This window comes from Thermobia domestica, chromosome 6, assembly GCF_964235325.1.
Source record: "Thermobia domestica chromosome 6, izTheDome1.hap1.1, whole genome shotgun sequence".
Classification (NCBI taxonomy): domain Eukaryota; kingdom Metazoa; phylum Arthropoda; class Insecta; order Zygentoma; family Lepismatidae; genus Thermobia; species Thermobia domestica.
The window spans coordinates 281,572,663-281,593,675 of NC_137459.1; the positions used below are offsets into that span (position 1 = coordinate 281,572,663).

At 33.8% G+C, this 21,013-nt stretch overlaps 1 protein-coding gene across 3 annotated transcripts in view; it reads right to left on the reverse strand.

The window, feature by feature from the left end:
• Nucleotides 1–11,745: 11,745 nt before the first annotated feature.
• LOC145688508 (uncharacterized) overlaps nt 11,746–21,013 on the reverse strand; it is a 906,862-nt gene continuing 897,594 nt past the window's right edge. For all 3 annotated transcript variants that reach the window (XM_081762852.1, XM_081762851.1, XM_081762850.1), the window contains one exon: nt 11,746–15,538. In XM_081762852.1, the coding sequence (XP_081618978.1) occupies nt 15,410–15,538 (129 nt within the window). In that variant the 3' untranslated portion in view covers nt 11,746–15,409. The remainder of the gene's footprint in view (nt 15,539–21,013) is intronic.

Consider the following 21,013-nt stretch of genomic DNA (forward strand, 5'->3'; position numbering starts at 1 on the left):
TTGAGTTTAACGTCCCTTTCAGGAGCGAGACTATATAAGACGGAACCAACTGATTAACGTGAAATCCGAACTACATTAGCTCCCGCTGGGAATCGAAGCCAGGTCTTCCATGCCAAAGGTGCGTATGCTAACTGCTTAGCGACGAAGGAGCTCGCAGATGAAGAGAGAGAGAGAAACACTGTGTAAAATTTACTTCCCAACTTGAAATATTAGAAAATTTTCCGGGTTCCGAAAGCTAATAGGAAAATTATAATTTGTTGTTGACTAACTTTCCTCTACTGAAATTCAATTTTGTGGCTGAATGTGCAGTTAAATAGTGGAAAATTTTCCACCTAATATCACTATACATAATATCCAAAATTTTCCGGCTTATGAAAAGTTTTTTCCACTTGTTTCTACATCGTGATGAAAATTTTCCGATCTATGTAAATTCCTTTCACTTGTTTCTACAGAGCAATAAAACTTTCCGGTGCACAAAAAGTTGTTTTACTTTTTGCTTCAAAATGAAAATTTTCCGACTCATAAAAAGTTCTTCAATTTTTCCATATAAGACAGAAAATATTTCGATTCATGAAAAATGGTTTAACTTGTTCCTAGATAGTAGTGAAAATCGTGTGAACCATGAAAATTTTCAGATTCTTTAAACGATCTTTCACATTTTTACATTTCTGTACACGAATTCAACCAATTTTATGATTGCTGAGGAATTGTTGCTTGATTACTGATATTTTTTAAAACGGAAAATTTTCCGGAAAAATATAGCGGAAAATTTTCCACCTCACATCACTATGCACTACTTCATCAACTTTCAAACAACGACTGCCCAAGGCAAGACATAGTCGCGGATTCGAGTTCCGCTTGCTCGGAATGAGATGTTTGATTAGCAATACATTATATTGACTACTATGGTCATAATCATTTCTGATTTTAATCTTTATTCTACAGAGTTCCCAAGTTGCTAACTGGTAAACGCACACATTTTTGGTGTCGGAGACTCCAGTGGGATCTCATGTGGTTCAGGTCCCAGTATAAGCTGTAGGTTCATTTTTTATTTAGTTTCGCTGACCGAAGATAGTTTAAACTTCATACCAACCAACTACTATTTTACCTTACAATACATGAAACGTTAAACCCATTAAAGAACGTTTCTCTTTGCCTCCTTGGTTAAAAAATACGCATTCTGTTTCTCGAGCTCTAAGAACTAATTCACTGTTTTCCCATTCTTTCAAAGTTTTTTTTTTTTTCTTTTCATTAGGGGAAGATGCTGTGCCTTGGGACACAATACACCTTGGGACGTTTGAGATATTTTATACATTAAGAAAGATTTATGTTTGTCTTGATGCTGGTAACAGTGCTCTTGAGATGCGCCATTTCATACATGGAAAGTTTGTGTGATTTGTTGTTCACGAATAGAGGAAGAAAAACGATTTTTGACAAATTCAGGTTGGTATTTTCTGAAAATAAACTTTTTTAATATTATTCCTAAATTCATTGTTTTTCCTTATTTTGTAGTATACTTATAATAAAGGGTCTTTTCTTCTGTAAACTGTAAGATCAACCAAAGTTCAATCGTAGCGTTGGGAATGTTAAAAGCAGAAATGTAAAATAAGACGGGTGATGTACCATGGGACAGTGTACCTTGGGACATGCACGAATATTATATTATTGTTTTCATTTCCAGATTTGGAAAATGCCTCTAAGTTCTACTGGTCTTAAACGCCCTGGCCCTCAGAAAGATTTAGTAGAAGCAGCCGTCCAAGAAGTACTTGATGGGAAGTTAGGAATAAGAGCTGCTGCCAAAAAATATGACGTTCCGAAGACATCCGTTTTCCGCCACGTCCAAGTGTCCAAAGCTTTAGGGCTGAAGAAGTTCGTATACCAACCCAAATATGACTGCAAGAAAGTTTTTACTGCGGATGAAGAATTAAAGTTAGTGGCGTATTTAAAGTTAAGTGCACGGTTGCAGTGTGGCTTAACGAGAGAATCAATGAAGAAATTAGCATTTAAATTTGCGAAATGCAACAATAAGAAATATTCGACCGAATGGGAAGAAAATAAAGAAGCTGGTGAAGGTTGGCTGCGATGCTTTCGAGAGAGGCATTCTACTGAAATATCGCTGCGCAAACCAGAACCAACAAGTGTTGCTAGATCGCTATCGTTTACAAGAGAAAATGTCAAGACGTTCTTCGCCATTTACAAAGAAGTTTTGCAACGTAGGAAGTTTTCCCCTAGTAGAATCTACAACATTGATGAGACAGGACTCTCAACTGTACACAACCGACCCAAAATTATTGCCCCCAGAGGAGAAAAACAGCTTGGTAGTATCACATCAGGTGAAAGAGGGCCCAACGTCACAATGATCGCATGCGTTAATGCTATAGGGAACAGTGTTCCACCCTTATTTGTATTTCCCAGGATCAACTTCGTTGAATCGACAATGATGAGAGGAGCGGGAGCTATTGGAGCAGCAAATGTATCTGGGTGGTCAAACGATGATATTTTCCTCAAGTTTCTGAATCACTTTATTGATCATGAAAAGCCGACGAAATAAAATCCAGTTATGCTTTTTCTGGACAACCGCGAAAGCCACCTATCAGTTCCTGTAATATCTAGAGCAAAAGATGCTGGAGTGATATTAATTACATTCCACCCACACACAACACACAAAATGCAGCCTTTGGACAGAACAGTACTTGAACCGTTTGAAACCTTTTACAACAAAGTAGCAACCGAGTTTATGGTTTCACCGTCTTCTACCTCTCCCGGGTCATCTTCCTGTGCATATAAGAGAATCACGCTATATGATGTGGCTGAACTTGCAGTAAGGCTTATGACAAGGCGTTCACTCCACGGAATATCAAGAAAGGGTTTGAAGTTTGCGGATTAGTGCCTCTGAATGAGGACATATTCACAGATGACTAGTTTCTAGAATCAACTCCACCAATCTCAATCAACAACTCTCCATTTGATCAAGCTGGTTATTCAACTGATGCAGCTACATCAGAACATTCTATCTCTGAAACTGCTTGTACCGATTCTAATATTTTTTCCGAAGAAGCCTCTTCGTGCGTGGTTGTCCAACGTGTTCCAAGCCCTTCCTTAACGAATGTGTCAAATTGTGCGAGTGTTTCTTCTCCGTCCGGGCAACCTCAAGCAAGAGCTGCATCCCTATCACTGGAAGAAATAAGACCACTCCTTAACTATAGATTATTTTCATCTACCAAGCGGAAAGTTAGACGAGTGAAAGGCAGAGCTCGGGTGTTAACTGACACACCAGAAAAAAAGAAATTGAAGAAAGGAAAATAAATGCGACAAGAAGAAGAAAACGATTCGACACGAATGATAGGAGAATCTAGAACAACACGAAGAAAAGCTTGGGAGGAAGATTCAGATTTGGAAGACCTTGAAGCAGTAGAACTGGTAACTGATGTTTCACTAGACGAGTTAGAGGATTTACGAAACGAAATTTTAGTAAGTCAACTGGAAAACAACCTGGAAGATGAAAACATAGAGAAGAATGATTTTGTTCTTATCGTAGTCCGGGAAAAGAAGTTTATCAAGCATTATGTTGGGAAAATATGTGCAAAAATGAGTGACTTCGCATACACTGTTCAGTATTTGACGAAGCCAAAGAAAATTGGTGGTACGTGTTTCACATTCTTGGAAGATTCTGAGGAATTTTATCTTCCTGTTGAGGACATCAAAATAAAATTACCTCATCCAAAGGATTTGACGAAGCCAAAGAAAATTGGTGGTACGTGTTTCACATTCTTGGAAGATTCTGAGGAATTTTATCTTCCTGTTGAGGACATCAAAACAAAATTATCTCATCCAAAGGAACTTCAAGGTTCATCATCTCGAAAGTTGAAATACTATGTGTTTCCTGTTTCGTTTGAAGGATATGATCTTGATTAGGGCGTTTTTTTTATGCAAGTATAAAATTTGTGAAGTATATACTTCTCATGGAGAGAGATCGTAGTCTGATATTCTTTGTAAATGCTTAAATATTTCAATATATGTTTTGTAGGTTTTGTTTCTCCCTTTATACAAAAGTATTCTCACTTTCTTAACTATTGGTGGAATAGAGTTTTTTATACTACGGCATAAATAAAATAAAAGTGTTAGGTTTCATACCACTCGATAGATAAATAATAATCTATGTTTAATTAGTATTATCAGATAGATAAATACAATAAATGTGTTTTAGAGTCTCAATTTTATTGTCCTTACACTTTTCTTTTAGTGTACGTTTAATATTTAACAAGAACTCAAACCAATTATACTTAGTTTAACTTCATGTTTCCGAGTGTCCCGAGGTACATCATCCCCTGTTTCAAGGTACATCACCCCTATGTACCTTGGGACACTTAGCAGTATCTTAGAAAACAAAGTATTGCAGTAAGAACATAAGAAAAGCAAACTTCTACTTTTTCTAAATAGATGCTCAAAGGACTATTGCACTCTACCATTACTAATCATTACTTGGACTAATCATTACTGAGAAATGGGAGATTTTTATAAAAGTGTCCCAAGGTACAGCATCTTCCCCTATATTTTTTTTCCAAAGAAATACGCTTAACGGTAACTAGATATAAATAGGTCCAAGTGAGATCTTAAACCAGAATTATACTCGGTCAAAGCGTAAACCGGAAAAAAAATTACTAAACCAAATAATACAAACCGACAGAACAATAACAACAAACCGTCACGCTCAGAATCTCATGACCATATAAACAGAAATAATCAGGATAATCACCCTTCAGAACTCTAACGTTCAGTCAACACGAAGCAATAAAAATTCGTGAAATAGACTGAATTCTAATGAAAATAGACAGAATCGAATAATTCACAAAATCGTAACCATTATAATATCAAATGATAACTTTAGCAGGTTCAATAGACGTAGGTCCAATAATCACAGTAATTCGGAAAACCGATAAATGGCTTCTCTGTGGGTCAAGGGATAGTAAATGATCAAAATTCCAACACAGATCAAAATCAATATTATTATATCGCATATGTTTAAGTATGCGAAAGTAAACAGGAAGATTTAGCTCGAAGCGATTGTGAATCCGATACAGATAGTCTCGATCATTTCGTCAATACAAAATTCCATTCCGTGTGTTTCAAAATTAAAACTAAAGTGTGCGATTTCGAAGTAGAATATTTGTGTGATTCAGGATCAGACGACGTATCTCTAACGAGTTTCGATTTATGGAAGCGTATCAGTGCAGGTGTTACAGCGCTAAATTGTTTAGGGCTGATGATGTATATTTGATAGATTTCAGTGGATATGTGAAACAAAATGTTCGAGATTATACGTTAATTACTGTATAAATTGACAACATTTCCGTCAATCTGAAAGTCTATGTCACAGAATCACTTAACCAAGACCTTATCTTTGTGTTAGACATACCACTTTACAAAGCAATATTGATTTCATAGTAATTTGAAAACACTTATACATCTTCTGCAGAAAAAAAAAAAAAAAAAAGGTTTTGAGGAAATTTCAGATTATGAAGACTCTAGTTCCGGTAACCAAAACTTTTCAGTCTCAAGTAGTAAATTTATTAAACAACAAGCTACCGATTAATGTTTTTTAATGATATATTCAATAGCACACATATCATAAATACGCAACAAAGGAACAAGTTGTGTCGTTTATTATTTCAATATAGAAATATCTTTACTAATTATCCAGGACTATGCAAAGATTTCATTTATGATATGAAACTGAAAACTAATGCATCTATAGTTGGTAAACAATATTCTGTACCTTACATATATTTACCAGCTGTTAGGGAAGAAATTCAGAAGCTATTAAGCTTTATAACTCACAGTAATTCTATATATTCTAACCCTATTTTAGTTGTACCTAAGGAAAATGAAAATCCACGGGTATGTGATGATTTAAGATTACCTAACAAGTATATAGAACTACCAAATGTGAAGGTATACAAGAACTATTATTAAAAATATAAGGAAAACCATTCATGGCATCCCTTGATATGGTCAGCTCGAACAACCGGGCATTGCTTATTCCTAGGTCACAAGAGTACATTGCATTTAATTTCGAAGTCCAACATTATCAATATTATGTCACGTGTTTTGGCTAGAAGAATGGTAGTTTTGTGTTGAACAATATGTTAAAGAAAGCATTAAGACTTGAATTACAAACACAAATTTTGCGATATATTGATGATCTTGCCTGTTTCTCTGATTCTCTTGAAAAACATCTTCAATTGCTTCACCGAATCTTTGATAAATTTCGAGAAAATAACACTACTCTTAATACTGGAAAATGTTTATCCTATACAGGCTCTCTACCATGTTTAGGTTATCAGGTTAAACCACAAGGTATTATAAAAGATTCAAAGAGCATCGAAGCAATTAAGAATTTTTCACGCCCGACCACTTCAAAATGTTTACAATCAGTGAATGTCTTTGAAATAGGTCAAGTTCTTGTGTACTTTGTTTTTTTTTTCTGAAAAAAATAGACCATTTTTGAATTAGTTAAGAAAGGTAAAAAAAGGCAATGGTTAGATCAGGATGGAAAAGCATTCCAACAAATTAAGTCAGACATTTGTCAAGATGTTATTTTAGCTCACCCAGATTTGAATTTGCTTTATCAAGTAGAATCAGATGCTTCACGATTGAGCGATAGGAGGCTCTATATCAATACACAAATGGTGAAAAAAACAGTCATCCAATTTAATAGTAGGACACTAACACCGCCATAATCTCGCTACAGTGTATCTGAGATTGAATGTTTAGCTCTTATACTCGCAGTTAGGAAATGGCACCAATTTTTGATTATTCATCATGTTATTTTCATTACGGATCATAAGAATCTTAGTTGGTTAGATAAGGGAAAACCTTGGAATACACGTCTTTCAGGATGAGGCATAGAAGAATGGAGTTACACTACAAAGTTTAATACCAGAAAAAGTCCCAAAATTTATGTGCCAATGCACTTTCACGTTTATTTCCTTCTAAAGAATTACCCACATGTCATGTTCATCAGTTACAAGTACTTCCGAGTGATGTTGCAAATATTTCGTCGGACGAGTTACGTCGTCTTCAACGCGCAAACGTCGATTATGTGACATTATTTCTGCATTGGAAGGTAAGGAATGTGATCATCTTCAACAGAACTCTTGAAACTGTTTTAAATACTGTAAATGGGATTATAGTATTTTGAAGCGTAGGGATTTTCATTTTCCAGATTCATGGAAAATTTGTATCCCCGAATTTTAGCAGATGTTATCATTAAGGCTTATCATAGTCAGCTCCCTCATAAAGAAACTGATAAAACTTTTCGTCTTATCTCGAAATCCTTTTGTTGGAAATGTTAATGTGAGATATTAAAAGTACATTAGAGACCATGTAAAATAACTATATCAATTCTATCAAGTAAAGAGTGATAATCATCCACTTACTCATCTATTGTCCACTAACATACTCTCAAGAGCATTACTGGTGCCGCGGTGGGTCACTGGTAGAGGGTTCACCTCTGGTGCTTGGGGTCCCTGGTTCGATCCCAGCTCGCGCCAAGAAAACTTTGTGGTGGACAAACGCCGTTTGCGTGGGTTTCCTTGGGGTTCTCCCGTTTCCTCCCACTTTCTTCATCCACCATTTCATCCATTTGTTATCATCACCGTCTCCTTTAGCCTAGCCGACATAATCGTGGGACGTAAAACTCAAAGATTTCATTTCATTTCATTTCAATTGCATTACTAGCTTTAGATTTTTTAGGACCGTATACAGTTGGTAAAAATGAAGCTCGATTCGTAATTTTCATCGTTGATATATTCACCAAGTGTTGCACTGCTTATCCAATAAAATCTTCTACGGATTTGTTTCCGCAGATGCCAAATGCTTAATCTACATTTGCATGCTTTATTTAGGAATGTTCAAGACAGTGTTGAACGATAATACTCCTGTTGTTCATAGTAGGAAATTTTTGATTAAGATGCAGGAATACAATATTAAATTTTATCATGCCACTCCTTATTACTCGCAGGCTAACATCACGGAACGATCAAACAAAGTTCTTCTTTCAATTCTTAATCTTTCATGTAACCAATCACATAAAAAAAGGCCCGAAAATTTAACACAAGCAATTTTAATTCATAATTGTTCCATTACAGGATGTCTCGGAGTTTCTCCTGCCAGTCTTCACTTAAATATTCATTTCTGTCGTCCTATTGTTAAACATTTTTGTTTGCAAATTTCAGAAGATTTTGACAAGGAAGATGATATAGATTGGTGCAATAAACTTCTCATGGCTGACACAAGGAGAAAGGTTATTATCGAAAAAACAAATATACGTTCAAACCAAACCCAGCAGCATCCTCGTTTATTGACTCCAGGAGATTTAGTCTTCTTGAAACAGAGAAATGCTAGGTTTATGAGGAGAAATAGCTAGGTTTTTAGACATATATCGAGGTCCTCTACTTTGTGTTAGAGTCCTTGATGACCAAGTTATTGATCCTCTTACAGGTAATTATATAGGATTATATTCTATGGATAGAACCAAAAGTTTGAACCTACACCAACAACCAGTAAAACTTAGATTTCCTTAGCCGAAAAATAATCCCTGATGACCTTTCACAAGATTTAAATCTTGCCTCTCCTAACCCAGCTACAGAAATCTTAGAAAAAATTTTCTTACCCACCGTGAAATTTGATTTAATAAAGATCTTTCTTCACTAGACGAAAACGAAGATAAACCTACATCCACTAGTCAAATGAATCATGTTCAAAATAATTCATTAATGTCTATTCGTCTCTTATCTTTTTATTCAGGTGATCTTACACTATATTACTATTCCAACATATCCTTTTGGAAACCAAACTTTATAAAATTAATTGTTCGAAATTTAACAGCTGAACAATTATTACGTCGAAGCTTGTTCTGAAACGATACTTTAGTTATGAATGGTTAGGCTACCATTACATGGTAGATTTTTGTAAATAGAGGCCATTAGGTTCACAGATGTTCAAAGACAAGGAACAACTGACTCATGCAGGTTTAGTTACTTAGCAAGGTAAGTGAGTAATAACGTTAATAATGCCATAAGAAAATTCTTAATTATACATGATGATTCTTGAATAAAATAGTAACTATAATGAAAAACCTTTTACAGGTAATCATAGTAAAAGAAGTGGAGACTTGTTGCATAGTCTCAGGTACTCAGCCATGAAGAGATTATTTAGCTGACATTTTGAAGATTTAATAGCATGATTTTTATTTCAGCTATGATGTGATATTTACGAATATATAAAAGCAATTAGTGCTATGAATAATATTTCATTTGTGTACTTTCGTACTGTTCACTCAGGAAGTTTGAAACAATTGCTATATTGTGCTATATAAAGAAATACAAGAAGTTGTCTTAGTACATTTTCTTATAGGCATATGTCAGATTTCTTATATATATACTCTAAAGAGATTAAGAGTATTAGAAGATATATATTTTGTTTAATATACAATTTTGCTGCTAGGTAAAGCATGCATTTCAGAAACTGCATGAGTAATATTCCATTACGTTAAGAAAACGTATAACTTACGAATTACACATATTTTGGCATGTATCGCCATGTTAGTCATACTTGTTACTAATGGAAGTCTTATTTTTAGCTCAACGAGTATTTGAAAAACTTCATTCATTGAGCAACTATCGAAGATTGTACAACGATAATATCTTTCTATTATGTTCCTATCAACTAATTAATCATTTTTGAGACGTCTATATTGTAACATTATCTCGACAAGATAGGAGGTAGAGCAATTTAGAGCACAGGGATTCGGTTTTTTCCCACAACCTTTTCATTATAAAATTCCTATTATATACAATAAAACACAAAATCACTATAAGTGTGGTCCTAAGATCAAACAAAGTTCTCTATGTAGTTTGACTAAATAGGTGTTCCTAGCCCCAAGCAGCCAAGGGAAGAATTCCCACAGAGCTCCAGGTAAGCTAAGTGGAAGTGGTTTAAGATTCAGTGCTCCAGGAAACAAAGAGAAGTTGGTGCCCCAGACAAGCAATGCCGGAAGAAAAACTACAGAGTTCCATGAAAGCTAGCTGGTTGGGGTTACGATCTTTCAAAGCTCCAGGCAAGCTAAGAGAGTGGTTGAGTTCTCACAGAGCTCCTGGCAAGCTAGGCGAAGAGGAGACTAGGGAGTTCCAGGCAAGTAAAGAGGCTTGAGTTAGCTTAGATTTCTCACAGCTCCAGCCAAGCTAACGGAGAGGATTTGACCAGCCGAAACTGATGTCGTTGGAGACTTTACGTGGTGTTTTATATCTCCTTCTAGACAGCGGTGGCGCTAATATTCCTCTTCTTTCACATGAAGTGATAATGATGATGATTCCTGTTATCTGCTTCTTTAGTAGTTGTAGTAGGAGAGCGCGTAGTTTTGTTTATAAATAAGGAGCACGTGTTAGTGTTTACAAATATAGACCACGTGTAGGATATTACAATATTACGTATTCATCTTCAATAATATCACTATTGTAAAATGAGAAGCAATATAATGCCAACTGCAAATATATTTTAAAACTTTTAAATATGTTTAATATTGTTTACATCTTTTTCAGAATAATAGTATGACTGATGATTACTGCCGAAATTTTTAATACTGACAAGTTCAAATATATTTTAGTAGTATGTTTAATAAGAATTTATATTTTTTGGTAACTTTTACATTAACCTATACAAGGTGTGATTTAAAAATGCAGTGTATGTAGTTACATAGTGTCATCTATCAATGTTGTATTCATTTCAGCTAGTAAGTCCGACAGCCTAAACCTTTGGTACAGCAGCGTCGAGTTTGAACGAGTTGTGACATGTTAGTTGGCTTCCAGAGGCAGAAAAGTGGGGACGCTAGTATACGCACAGCAACTAGAATGCGCACTACATAAATATCCATGTTTCACCATACTCCGTTATCGGCGAAATGAACTGTATAAAGGAAGTTGAAGCATAGGGATACTCCTTTAAGTACTAATGGTGCGTTCGTTTTGCTAGCTGGTACCAGGGAATTCTGAAACATGGATATTTAGACAGAACGCATACTAGTTCGTGTGTAATTCCTCAAACCGCTTGGGATAGGTCCTATAGTTTCTAAGCGAGGGCATTTTGAAACGTGATTTTTTGAATATTCTACGGTTCATAACTATGAAAGGGGACGTTTTCCGACCCATGTTTATTAGAACTTTTTTTCTTTCGTTTAATATAAGTAATCACCTCCCAAATTTTTCGGTCTTGTTACATTCCACCCTGTATATCACAAGTATTGAAAGTGTCCAATATTCCGACCACTCATGCATTCTTTGAGTTTTTCTTTCCTTTTAACATACTAGGTTCCCGAATAGAGATTACATTGACCGAAGTATGTGATAATCACTACTCTTCCAGGCCAGATCGCAATTTTAAGGTTAAAAGGAGTAACTGGATTCGACACTTATCCAATATTCTTTTTTCCAAGGACTGGGAAATAGTAAACGATTACAGGAAAAAGGGCGAATTTTCGATTTTATAATCATTAAACATTACTATTCTCGAGCGAGGTAGAGAACGTCTGCTAGTTGGAGAATTAAAATTCATAAGTGAACCCACATAAATGTGACTATATATTGAGAAATAAAGAGCTGTCATAAACAAGACACATAGTACGTGAAAAATAATACCAAGGTACATTTTCTGCAGATAAATTTTACAGGTAAAATTGCGTACAATATTTATGAGGAGCCAATATAGCATTGTTATGTACTGGTTTGAATTTCAATCACAACACAATTGTTTGTTTATTTATCTTTATTACTCTAATGAAGTGGAACCTTGGAACGAAAATATAATTTTATGAGCAGTTTAAATTTATCACAGGGACATTATTACATTTTTGTTACAAATCAAAGAATAAGCAATACTAATAGTGCAAAATGAACATTAGATAAATCGCCGACATTTTCAACAAATTCAGTTAACATTTGAATTTAATATTACAGGTGTTACTATATTTACACGGTTAATGGCTGCACATGGAATATCACAATTTATCTGCACGATGTCATTCTTTTAAATCTGCTACCCGAGTAATATTAATATAATTCTTTATTAACAAATTTTCTTTTAACATATTTTTAAAATGAAACAAAGTAAAATTTTTGTTTAGAGCTAAAATGTTTTAGAAAGAAATCTTCATAAGAAGCTTGTACTTATTGGGATAATACAAATATTCGACTATAAATCTGTGAATATAAATATCAATATGTAGAGACGTAAACATTATTAACGGATGATTAATCAAAAAAAAATGTTGTATTAATAATGTGATATTACACGATTGAAATTTACATATTTTGAATCTTATTTCTATTGCATGAAGTGTTCAAGTTTAATCTCAATAGATGTGAACCCTGTATGTGTCTCTAGAACACACTTTATGATTTTTTTACTATAAAGGTATGTGCAGCCAGGTATGTGCGTAAATATGGTAATAACATAATATATTAATATTATTTTGTATTAAACAATTCGTGTATCATTGATAAATATACAATGGATGGAAACACAAATACATCTAACATCCTCCCAGTTACGTAAGAAACGGATACATAAGGACATACACAATATAAAGATACTATACCTATATTTCAACTATTTTAGTTGATTTCAAAGACAAATTACTAGCTTTTATTTTCGGAAGCAATTTTGTAGGGTAATTCTATTGATATAAAACACACTTCACTTTTCCCCCTTAAAAGCTACTTTCTTCGCTAAGTATTTACCTGAGATTCAGAGGAAATTATTCAATTTTAGTATTGTCCACAAAGAAAGGGTATGTGCAATATTGTACGTACATGTTAGATATTATTTTAAAGCAATGCTATATTTTTCACCAACACACTCAAGTATTACAGCAAATATTCACAGGTAAATAACTGAAGTAACGTTTTCATATTTTGATTGTTCGGCATTTGACCAATTTCTCAATATGAAAAAAATAAATAATAAATACAACAGAATGTCAACATTATATCTAATACAATTTATTATAGCCTTCCCAGTTTATTCATAATTTGTTCGTTTCATTCTCATTTCCTTTGAGCTGCATGCATTTGTGTATTAGAGTTGTGTTCAGAAATAATTATCGCTATTAAATAACATTATAAACAAACCGTATACACTACGAATAGTGTTGGAATTGGATTTTTCTTTTCGGGGGAAAGAAAAGTATCAGTTCTAAATTAATTTAAAATTGTTGTAATTAAAAATAATAGTAACATATTTGAATAGGTTGTCTAGCATATTATTAAGAAATTGTGATACCTAAATTCAAATATTTCCAATTCGAACACTGTATACAATAAAATTAAGTATAGATCTGACTACAATATAAGACAAATATAATACAACTATCGTAGTAATGTGCAGTTATAGGAAGTGAAGACGCCCTAGTCATTTTATAACATTTATCTCAACGTTTCGATCAAGCACTGTTCTTTAGCTTTATGGTAGCTAAAACTATTTCTTTTTCGTCATCTTGTATGATTGTGCAAGCACTAAAAATCATGTCCAACTAAGATCTGCTGAAGGGAAAATAATCTTACGTTCTGTGAGATTTATTTCATACACATAACTAAGTAGAGATTCATTTTAACCGGTTGCCGTTAAAAAATATTTTCATTTGGAAAGTATGAGGGAAGAACATCACAAAAATAGAAACCACATGTATGACTAGACACAGAATGTTACAAGGGTTAATAGCTTTCAAATATTTTAGTCTTTTTATGTATATACATATAAGTGGAGATGGTAATTTTTAAACTACATTAAAATCACCATAACTACAGCAATTTCAAGTGTTTCTTTTCCCCATCTTAATTAAGTGTTACACTCGCTCATGTGTCCCATGACTAAAATAGATCTTATCTAATACATTAGAAAAAATATATCTTTATATGGCAGATAAATTTAGCATTATATATATATGTATATATTATATATAAAATCAGTTTGGCAAAATGGAAGTCTTAAAGGATTGCTGTAGGCAAAGGTATACTTACATAAAGGCAAACATTCAGCATACCACTGCATACATATTCCTCAGATATATTATCTTAAATTTATTTTAAATTTATTTTTATCTGTTTTAATAACAAATATTTTAGATTTATTTCTCAAAGGAATGCAGATTGTATTTGTGCTAATATTTATTCTTTTTCCTCTCAAAAAAAACAAAACATAATAGGAACGATAAAATTCATCAATTGGAAGATTGTCCCTTACAATTTATTTATTGACAAGCTGACAGATAGAAATCATATTAAGGCAGTGGATGTCACAGCACCCTAATTTCAAGAAATACACATGAATATCACATCGGTATATGATTAATTTCCATTTAGTTACAATAAATTTTACTTCCGATACGTGATATGTTTTTCTATTTATTTTATTTAAAGCACAAAATTGTTATCAAGTTTCGTACCATAATGTGACGATGGTAATTTAATTACATGAAATGCCGCTATATAAAGTAAGGCTTCCACATTAGTTAACTGTTTCAAATGTTTTATATGTTTACTTACAAAATGTATCTCAACATACTCGCTATCGTGGTCGATTGTTAAATCTTTATTTACAAAACAAGTTAACATATATATGTATATATAGAGAGATAGATTTTTTTTGTCAAATTCTAAGAATCTAAACATACGTGCGTCAACATACGTTTAAGTACAGAATGAAAAAATGTCAGTTTATTATACAAATAAATGCACTCATATGAACACGCAGTCACTTTCTCTGTATAAGTCGTTCTCTCACATACATATACGTACATTCTTATGTAAAATGTATTTAGATATTTATATAATATATATGTGTACATACAGTCACGTATTCAGAGCATTTACATCCGAATTTGTATATGGCGCACTTACGAACATTTACAGATTTATATATATATATATATATATATAAAGAAGTCACAAACAGAGAGATCCTTATATTCAACAAGTAACTAAACTTTGACACATATGATAAAAATAAAATATACTCACAGTAACATGAATCACTTTTTTCATTATTTTCAAGTAGTTAATTTGTTCGCTTTTATTTCTTTTAAATGATTTTTCTCATGTCTACATAACAAGTGTTCCAGCACTAATGTCAGCTAAGCATGACAAATATTCTTTTTGTATGGTCATTGTACATAATACAAATATATGATTTTTTCATGTGTTCTATAAAGTTGAAGCATGATTGAAAGTTGCCATTTCAATCCAATCTTTCTGAAGAACTGGGCATAATCTAAGAACACTCATTCTATCCAACGAACCTTCATAAGCCTCTAGTAATTCTCTCTTAACTGCTCTATAGGAGCAGTTTACACCGGAGATCAGGTGGTCGATGTTGTCGATTTCCTTCCAGCACTAGACGTAGAGAGACGAGGAGATCGAAACACTGTATTTTGTAATGTCCTTTTCCATTTATCCTGAGTATCTCTTAGTTTTAGCAGCCAGGTTTGCTAAGATAAAAGACAAAACAATGAAATTACTACCAAGAGCATATTTTTAGTTTTAGTTCAAGTATTTGAAAATTGTAATTAGTTATGATATGGATATGACTACTAGACACTAAATACAATAAAGTAAATCATACCTGATACTGATAAATCTTCACATCTACAACAATTAAAATATTCAGAAGCACTTTATCTCATTATTTATAAACCAGATTAAGGAAAAAAGGAACATATATTTTTAAATGGAATCCTCAAGTTTTACGTCCCACCATTATGTCGTGTAGGCTAAAGGAGATGATGATAAGAAATGAATGAAATGGTGGAATGAAGAAAGTAGGAGGAAACGGGAGAACCAAGAGAAAACTCACGAACACGATATTTGTCCACCACAAAGCTCACTTGGCGCGAACTGGGATCGAACGAAGGACCCCATGCACCAGAGGTAAATACTCTACCACTTAGCCACCACTGCCCAACATATATTTTTAAGTATATCACATACTATACAGTATACATACATATATGTTTCGAATATTCTAGAATTGCATGACGGCACGACATGATAGTAAACATACTTTAACTTTCGATTATGTAAATATTGAGTTTTGTGATAATACATCCCATTATATGTAGTCACGGATGTATTTTTGGAAATGCGGCATTGCATATTAATTTACGGAGGAGAACGACTTAATCTAACTTATAATGCAACGGTTGGATGCATTTTAAATAGACTTAAGTTGGCAAGTCCACAGGACGATAATAAATTTATATGTATTGTTCCAACTTTTCACTCAAATGGTCTAACACAACCAAATAATAATAATAATAATAATAATAATAATAATAATAATAATAATAATAATAATAATAATAATAATAATAATAATAATAATAATAATAAGAAGAAGAAGAAGAAGAAGAAGAAGAAGGAGAAGAAGAAGAAATATTGATTCATAACATACGTACAACATTCAATACGAAAATAAGCAAATATAAAGACCTGACAGACGAAATCTAGAAGCTATGGAAATGTCAGAAAGTTATAGTATGACCAGTCATTATCTCAGCTATTGCAATTGGCCTTGAAAGTACTGTGATGCAACTTGAGCAAATAAACGCAAATCATCTTCTAACAAATCTACAAAAATCAGTAATATAATAAACCTCTCATATGGTCAGGAAGTTCTTTGGACAAGAAGAACTTTTCAAATAATCTGCACTTGTCAGAGACGGCCGTCAGATTATTGAAACCGGTTTTAACCGAGATACGGCAATAATAATAATAATAATAATAATAATAATAATAATAATAATAATAATAATAATAATAATAATAATAATAATAATAATAATAATAATGGTGAATGAGATAGTACTTCCTTGACTCCCATTGAAAGTGTGACGTTATGTTTTACATTTTCTTTGGTCATACATTAGGGATTTTCGCCATTAGAATTACCTCCATCTCAGTGTATGGAGGCCAGAGAATATGTTTTATTTGTCAATCTATGGGCATCGACGGATCATTCATATCAAAGAACGTATCGATAGTAGAAAAAATTAATTAAGGGTTATGTATGAAGTGGAGTGTTCTGTACAAATCAGAAGCATGATTTCTTCTAGAAGTTAAAGGTATTTGATGTGTTTCTCAACAAAATATGGTATACTTATCATAGACAGAAAGAAGTACAGAGACGTAGTAAAAGAAGGAAACGAAAATAGACGTATTCTGTCTACAATATAGAAAGCTAACAGTATGATTGACCATTTAATTCTTTATCTGAAAGAGTTTTGATGCTCCAAGAAGGAAATGGTGCACTTGCATCGGGCGTCGAAGACGGAGAATCTAGAACAACAGTAAAAAAAAAAAAAAAAAAAAAAAAAAAAAAAAAAAAAAAAAAAAAAAAAAAAAAACTACGGAGCCCTTTTTGAAGCAAAAGTTTATTCTGGAGACCCAAGAGTGTTTAGTTCTATCTATCTGTCGCAATAAAAAAAGTATTCTGAACACAATATCTGAGTGTTCTGAATAAGAAATATATCTCTTATATCTATTACGAATAAAATATGAATGCATTTTATTCATTTATTTATTAAAAAATACTAAGAAAGAACTAGAAATATTATTTAGTACTGAGATCTACAAAATGATATAGCTATAACAATTAATTGGTTAAGATATTTGAAACGAGCAAGAACGTTATATGTACCCCCAATGTTGATGTGAACAATGTGTCTGCTTCTTGCTGCAGAGTTTGTCAATGTCCGGCGAACTAAGTAGCGTATAGTTAACGCATCGGCAAGTTATGCCGCAGGTCCAGGATTCGAATCTCGGTCCAGTCAATCACCTTTTCGCTTTTTGTATGTTATTGAATTCTCACCTACAGAGGATTTGATGTTAAAAAATAAAGTTTAAATCGGTGATTTCCTCCTTTCATTATTATATGAAGAAAATTTCGTTTGGATTTCAAGTAAAACGGCAATGCTTTGCCTTGTGGCAACCACTGTACTTCTATGTGTGGTAACAGTGACTTGTGTATACTTCCATGTTTACACAGTATGTTGAGTAGTCTACTGTGCAAAGGTCGTACAAAGTTATAATTTTGACGACTGTCTAATACATTCTTTAATACCGCTGGGATTTTTTTTTTTTTTTTTTGCGAGGATGTGTCGGTGTAGTAGAAAGTGACTACTTGTGCATTTTTTAAAACTTTCTCCACTCCTATAACAACGCCAGCAACATGACTTATGATGGGCTTTGTGCAATCTGTGCACACGTCAATGCAATTGGCCCATGGTATCGAGCTTTCACTGAAAAAGGCAACAAGCAGGGGGAAAAATCGATACCGTTTGTAGGGGATGGAAGTGATTTGCAGAAGAAACTGTCTTTATGAAGAAAATCTGAAAGTTTGTATCATACAAAAATAATTAACACAGATAATCAGGCAATGTTCAGGGATTCATCAAGTTGCAGCGCAAATTCCGTTGACTGATACAGGGAATTAGGTTATCTTTAACGTCGTTTGATAAATCCTAGATTCCATTACGCAAAGTGTTATTTGATAAGAACACACTGGAGATTAGTTTCGCAGTTTTCTCGTTCACCACGCACTTTACTACCTTCACTAATAGTGGTTTTATGAGAGTTTCAGCAAGATTATGAGATTTATCAGCAAGAGCCAAGGCATGACCAACCAAGTGCGATGCTTTCAGTGCTTGTTTGTTATTTGCTTTTACATGAGATACAAATTTTGTTTGATCTGCATGGAGTTCATCACCTTTTCTTTTGAAATAATTTGCAGTTTTATTTGTGAAGTCAGGATGAGTTTCTAAATGCCGTCTAAGCTTGGCAAATCTATGTTACATATCACATACTGTGGACGTCCATCAGCAAACTCAGTGAATTCCATATCCAAATATGAATCAGAATATGTTTTTCTTCTTTTTCAACTTCTTTTCGAAAGTTCTTCACTAGGTAGTATAAACTCTGAAGCAGAATGTTGTGTAGCATATTTCTAATTATCTTCTTCCCAAGTAAGGTTACAGCTATTATTCTGCCCTGCTAAGCGAAAAGGCCTTATCTACATTTCACATACTTTCCAGAAAATAAGCAAAACGCGTTTTAGCTTCGGCTGTACCTTCAAATTTCTTGTATTTCAGTAAAACTTTATTAAATATATTTTCACGATCTAAAATTTGTGTGGTAATACAGTTAAATAGTTTTGCTTATGAATTGCCACTTAAGGTCTTTTTGTTTACTTTCAGTTACAGTTTTGAACATAAGGTAAACACTCATGACGTCATTACCCCCTACCTATTGGTCAAACCACGTCAATTTCACTTTAAATGAAATGAAATGAAATCTTTGAGTTTTACGTCCCACGGTTATGCCGGTTAGGCTAAAGGAGACGGTGATGATGAGTAATGAATCAAATGGTGGAATGAAGAAAGTGGGAGGAAACGGGAGAACCCCGAGAAAACCCACGAGCACGGTGTTTGTCCACCACAAAGTTCACTTGGCGGGGCTGGGATCGAACCCGGGACCCCAAGCACCAGAGGTGAACGCTCTACCACTGAGCCAAAGCGCCCCCTACTTTGTATGCAATGTGTACAGCTGACAAAAGATGAGAGGAACACACTTAAAGGTACCATCCATGTAAACTGTATTTCCACAACACAGCTTCTGCAGATTTTCTAATGTTCCAAATATCTGCAAAGAATGAATGTGTTAGGTGAATGTAGCAAAGCAAGATACTGTTTGCAACAGAAAGAAATGAGTCTTATATGTAATTAGATAGGCAAAGAACCAAAAACCACTGAGCCACCGCGGCCCAATTTCACTTTAGATAGATGTAGAATTGTACTACTAACATTCCCATACCAATATCTCGATTTTCGAAAAATGTGGAGTTAGGGTCTTTTTGCTTAGGACGGCAGTATTACCACCCTCTTTGTCTGAGCATTGGTTCATAGGTGATTACTCTCTGGTACTACGGGACCAGTTTTAAGCCATAGTTCCATTTCAACGACAGATTGGCCGCTAGCAACTTCAACAAACAAATATATTAAATTGGGTATAACTTTTTTACATTGTTTTACGTATCATGAGTTTTTAACTGAAGAAGCTGAATAACAAACGCTGCCTGCTCGGTAAACAAAACATAAAAGAGATTTCGAGAATCATCGAGAAAGTTGTACTTTGCAAGCAAGAAAGATAGAGATAGTTCCATCAACTAGGAGATATATTATTACTGCTTCCATCTACAGAGCTAGGGAGAAGAACCCGGACTACTATCAGAAAAAGTATTTTTCCATTGATGGAAGCTGTTTCGTTTTCTTTGCTAGATAGAATCAGCAATTTAAATTTTTTGTCATATTAGTTTACTTTAGCACTTAATAATTGTTGTTATTTTCATAACTGCCCTGAACGGAGCCCCTCAGAATCATGCGCTGAGTTCCAAGAGCTACGCAGAGCACATAAAAAAAAAAAAGTGAATAAAATAAAAAAAAATATCTAAAGCAGTGGTTCCCAACCAGTATGCCACGCAGTCCCATAGGGTGTGTTGCGAAATTTTAGAATTTATAAATAAATGGAATCGCTGTATGTGGTTTTCTGGTCAATCGAATGCTACATCACTGTTTCGTCCTTCGCTTTAGACAGCTTGAAATACTTCAGCAAACTGCGAAGACAAAATTGCATGCCTTATAGAAAGTTGCTGTGATCTTCGAAGGTTATTTTTAACATTTACTCCAGGTACAAAACTCGCAACGCCTTTTGGTCTAAACTCAGGAAACTCGTCGAGATAGTCTCGAAAGCTTAGTATGGATTTCTTATGCATAAACAGTACTTTGATGGAAAATAAAGGAAGTATAATGTTATCCAATAACTAACGAAATGTAAACCCGTATAAACAAAAATAATGGTACTATTTTACATTTTTCCGGCGTTTTTCTCTTGCTCATGCTCAGATGACCGCT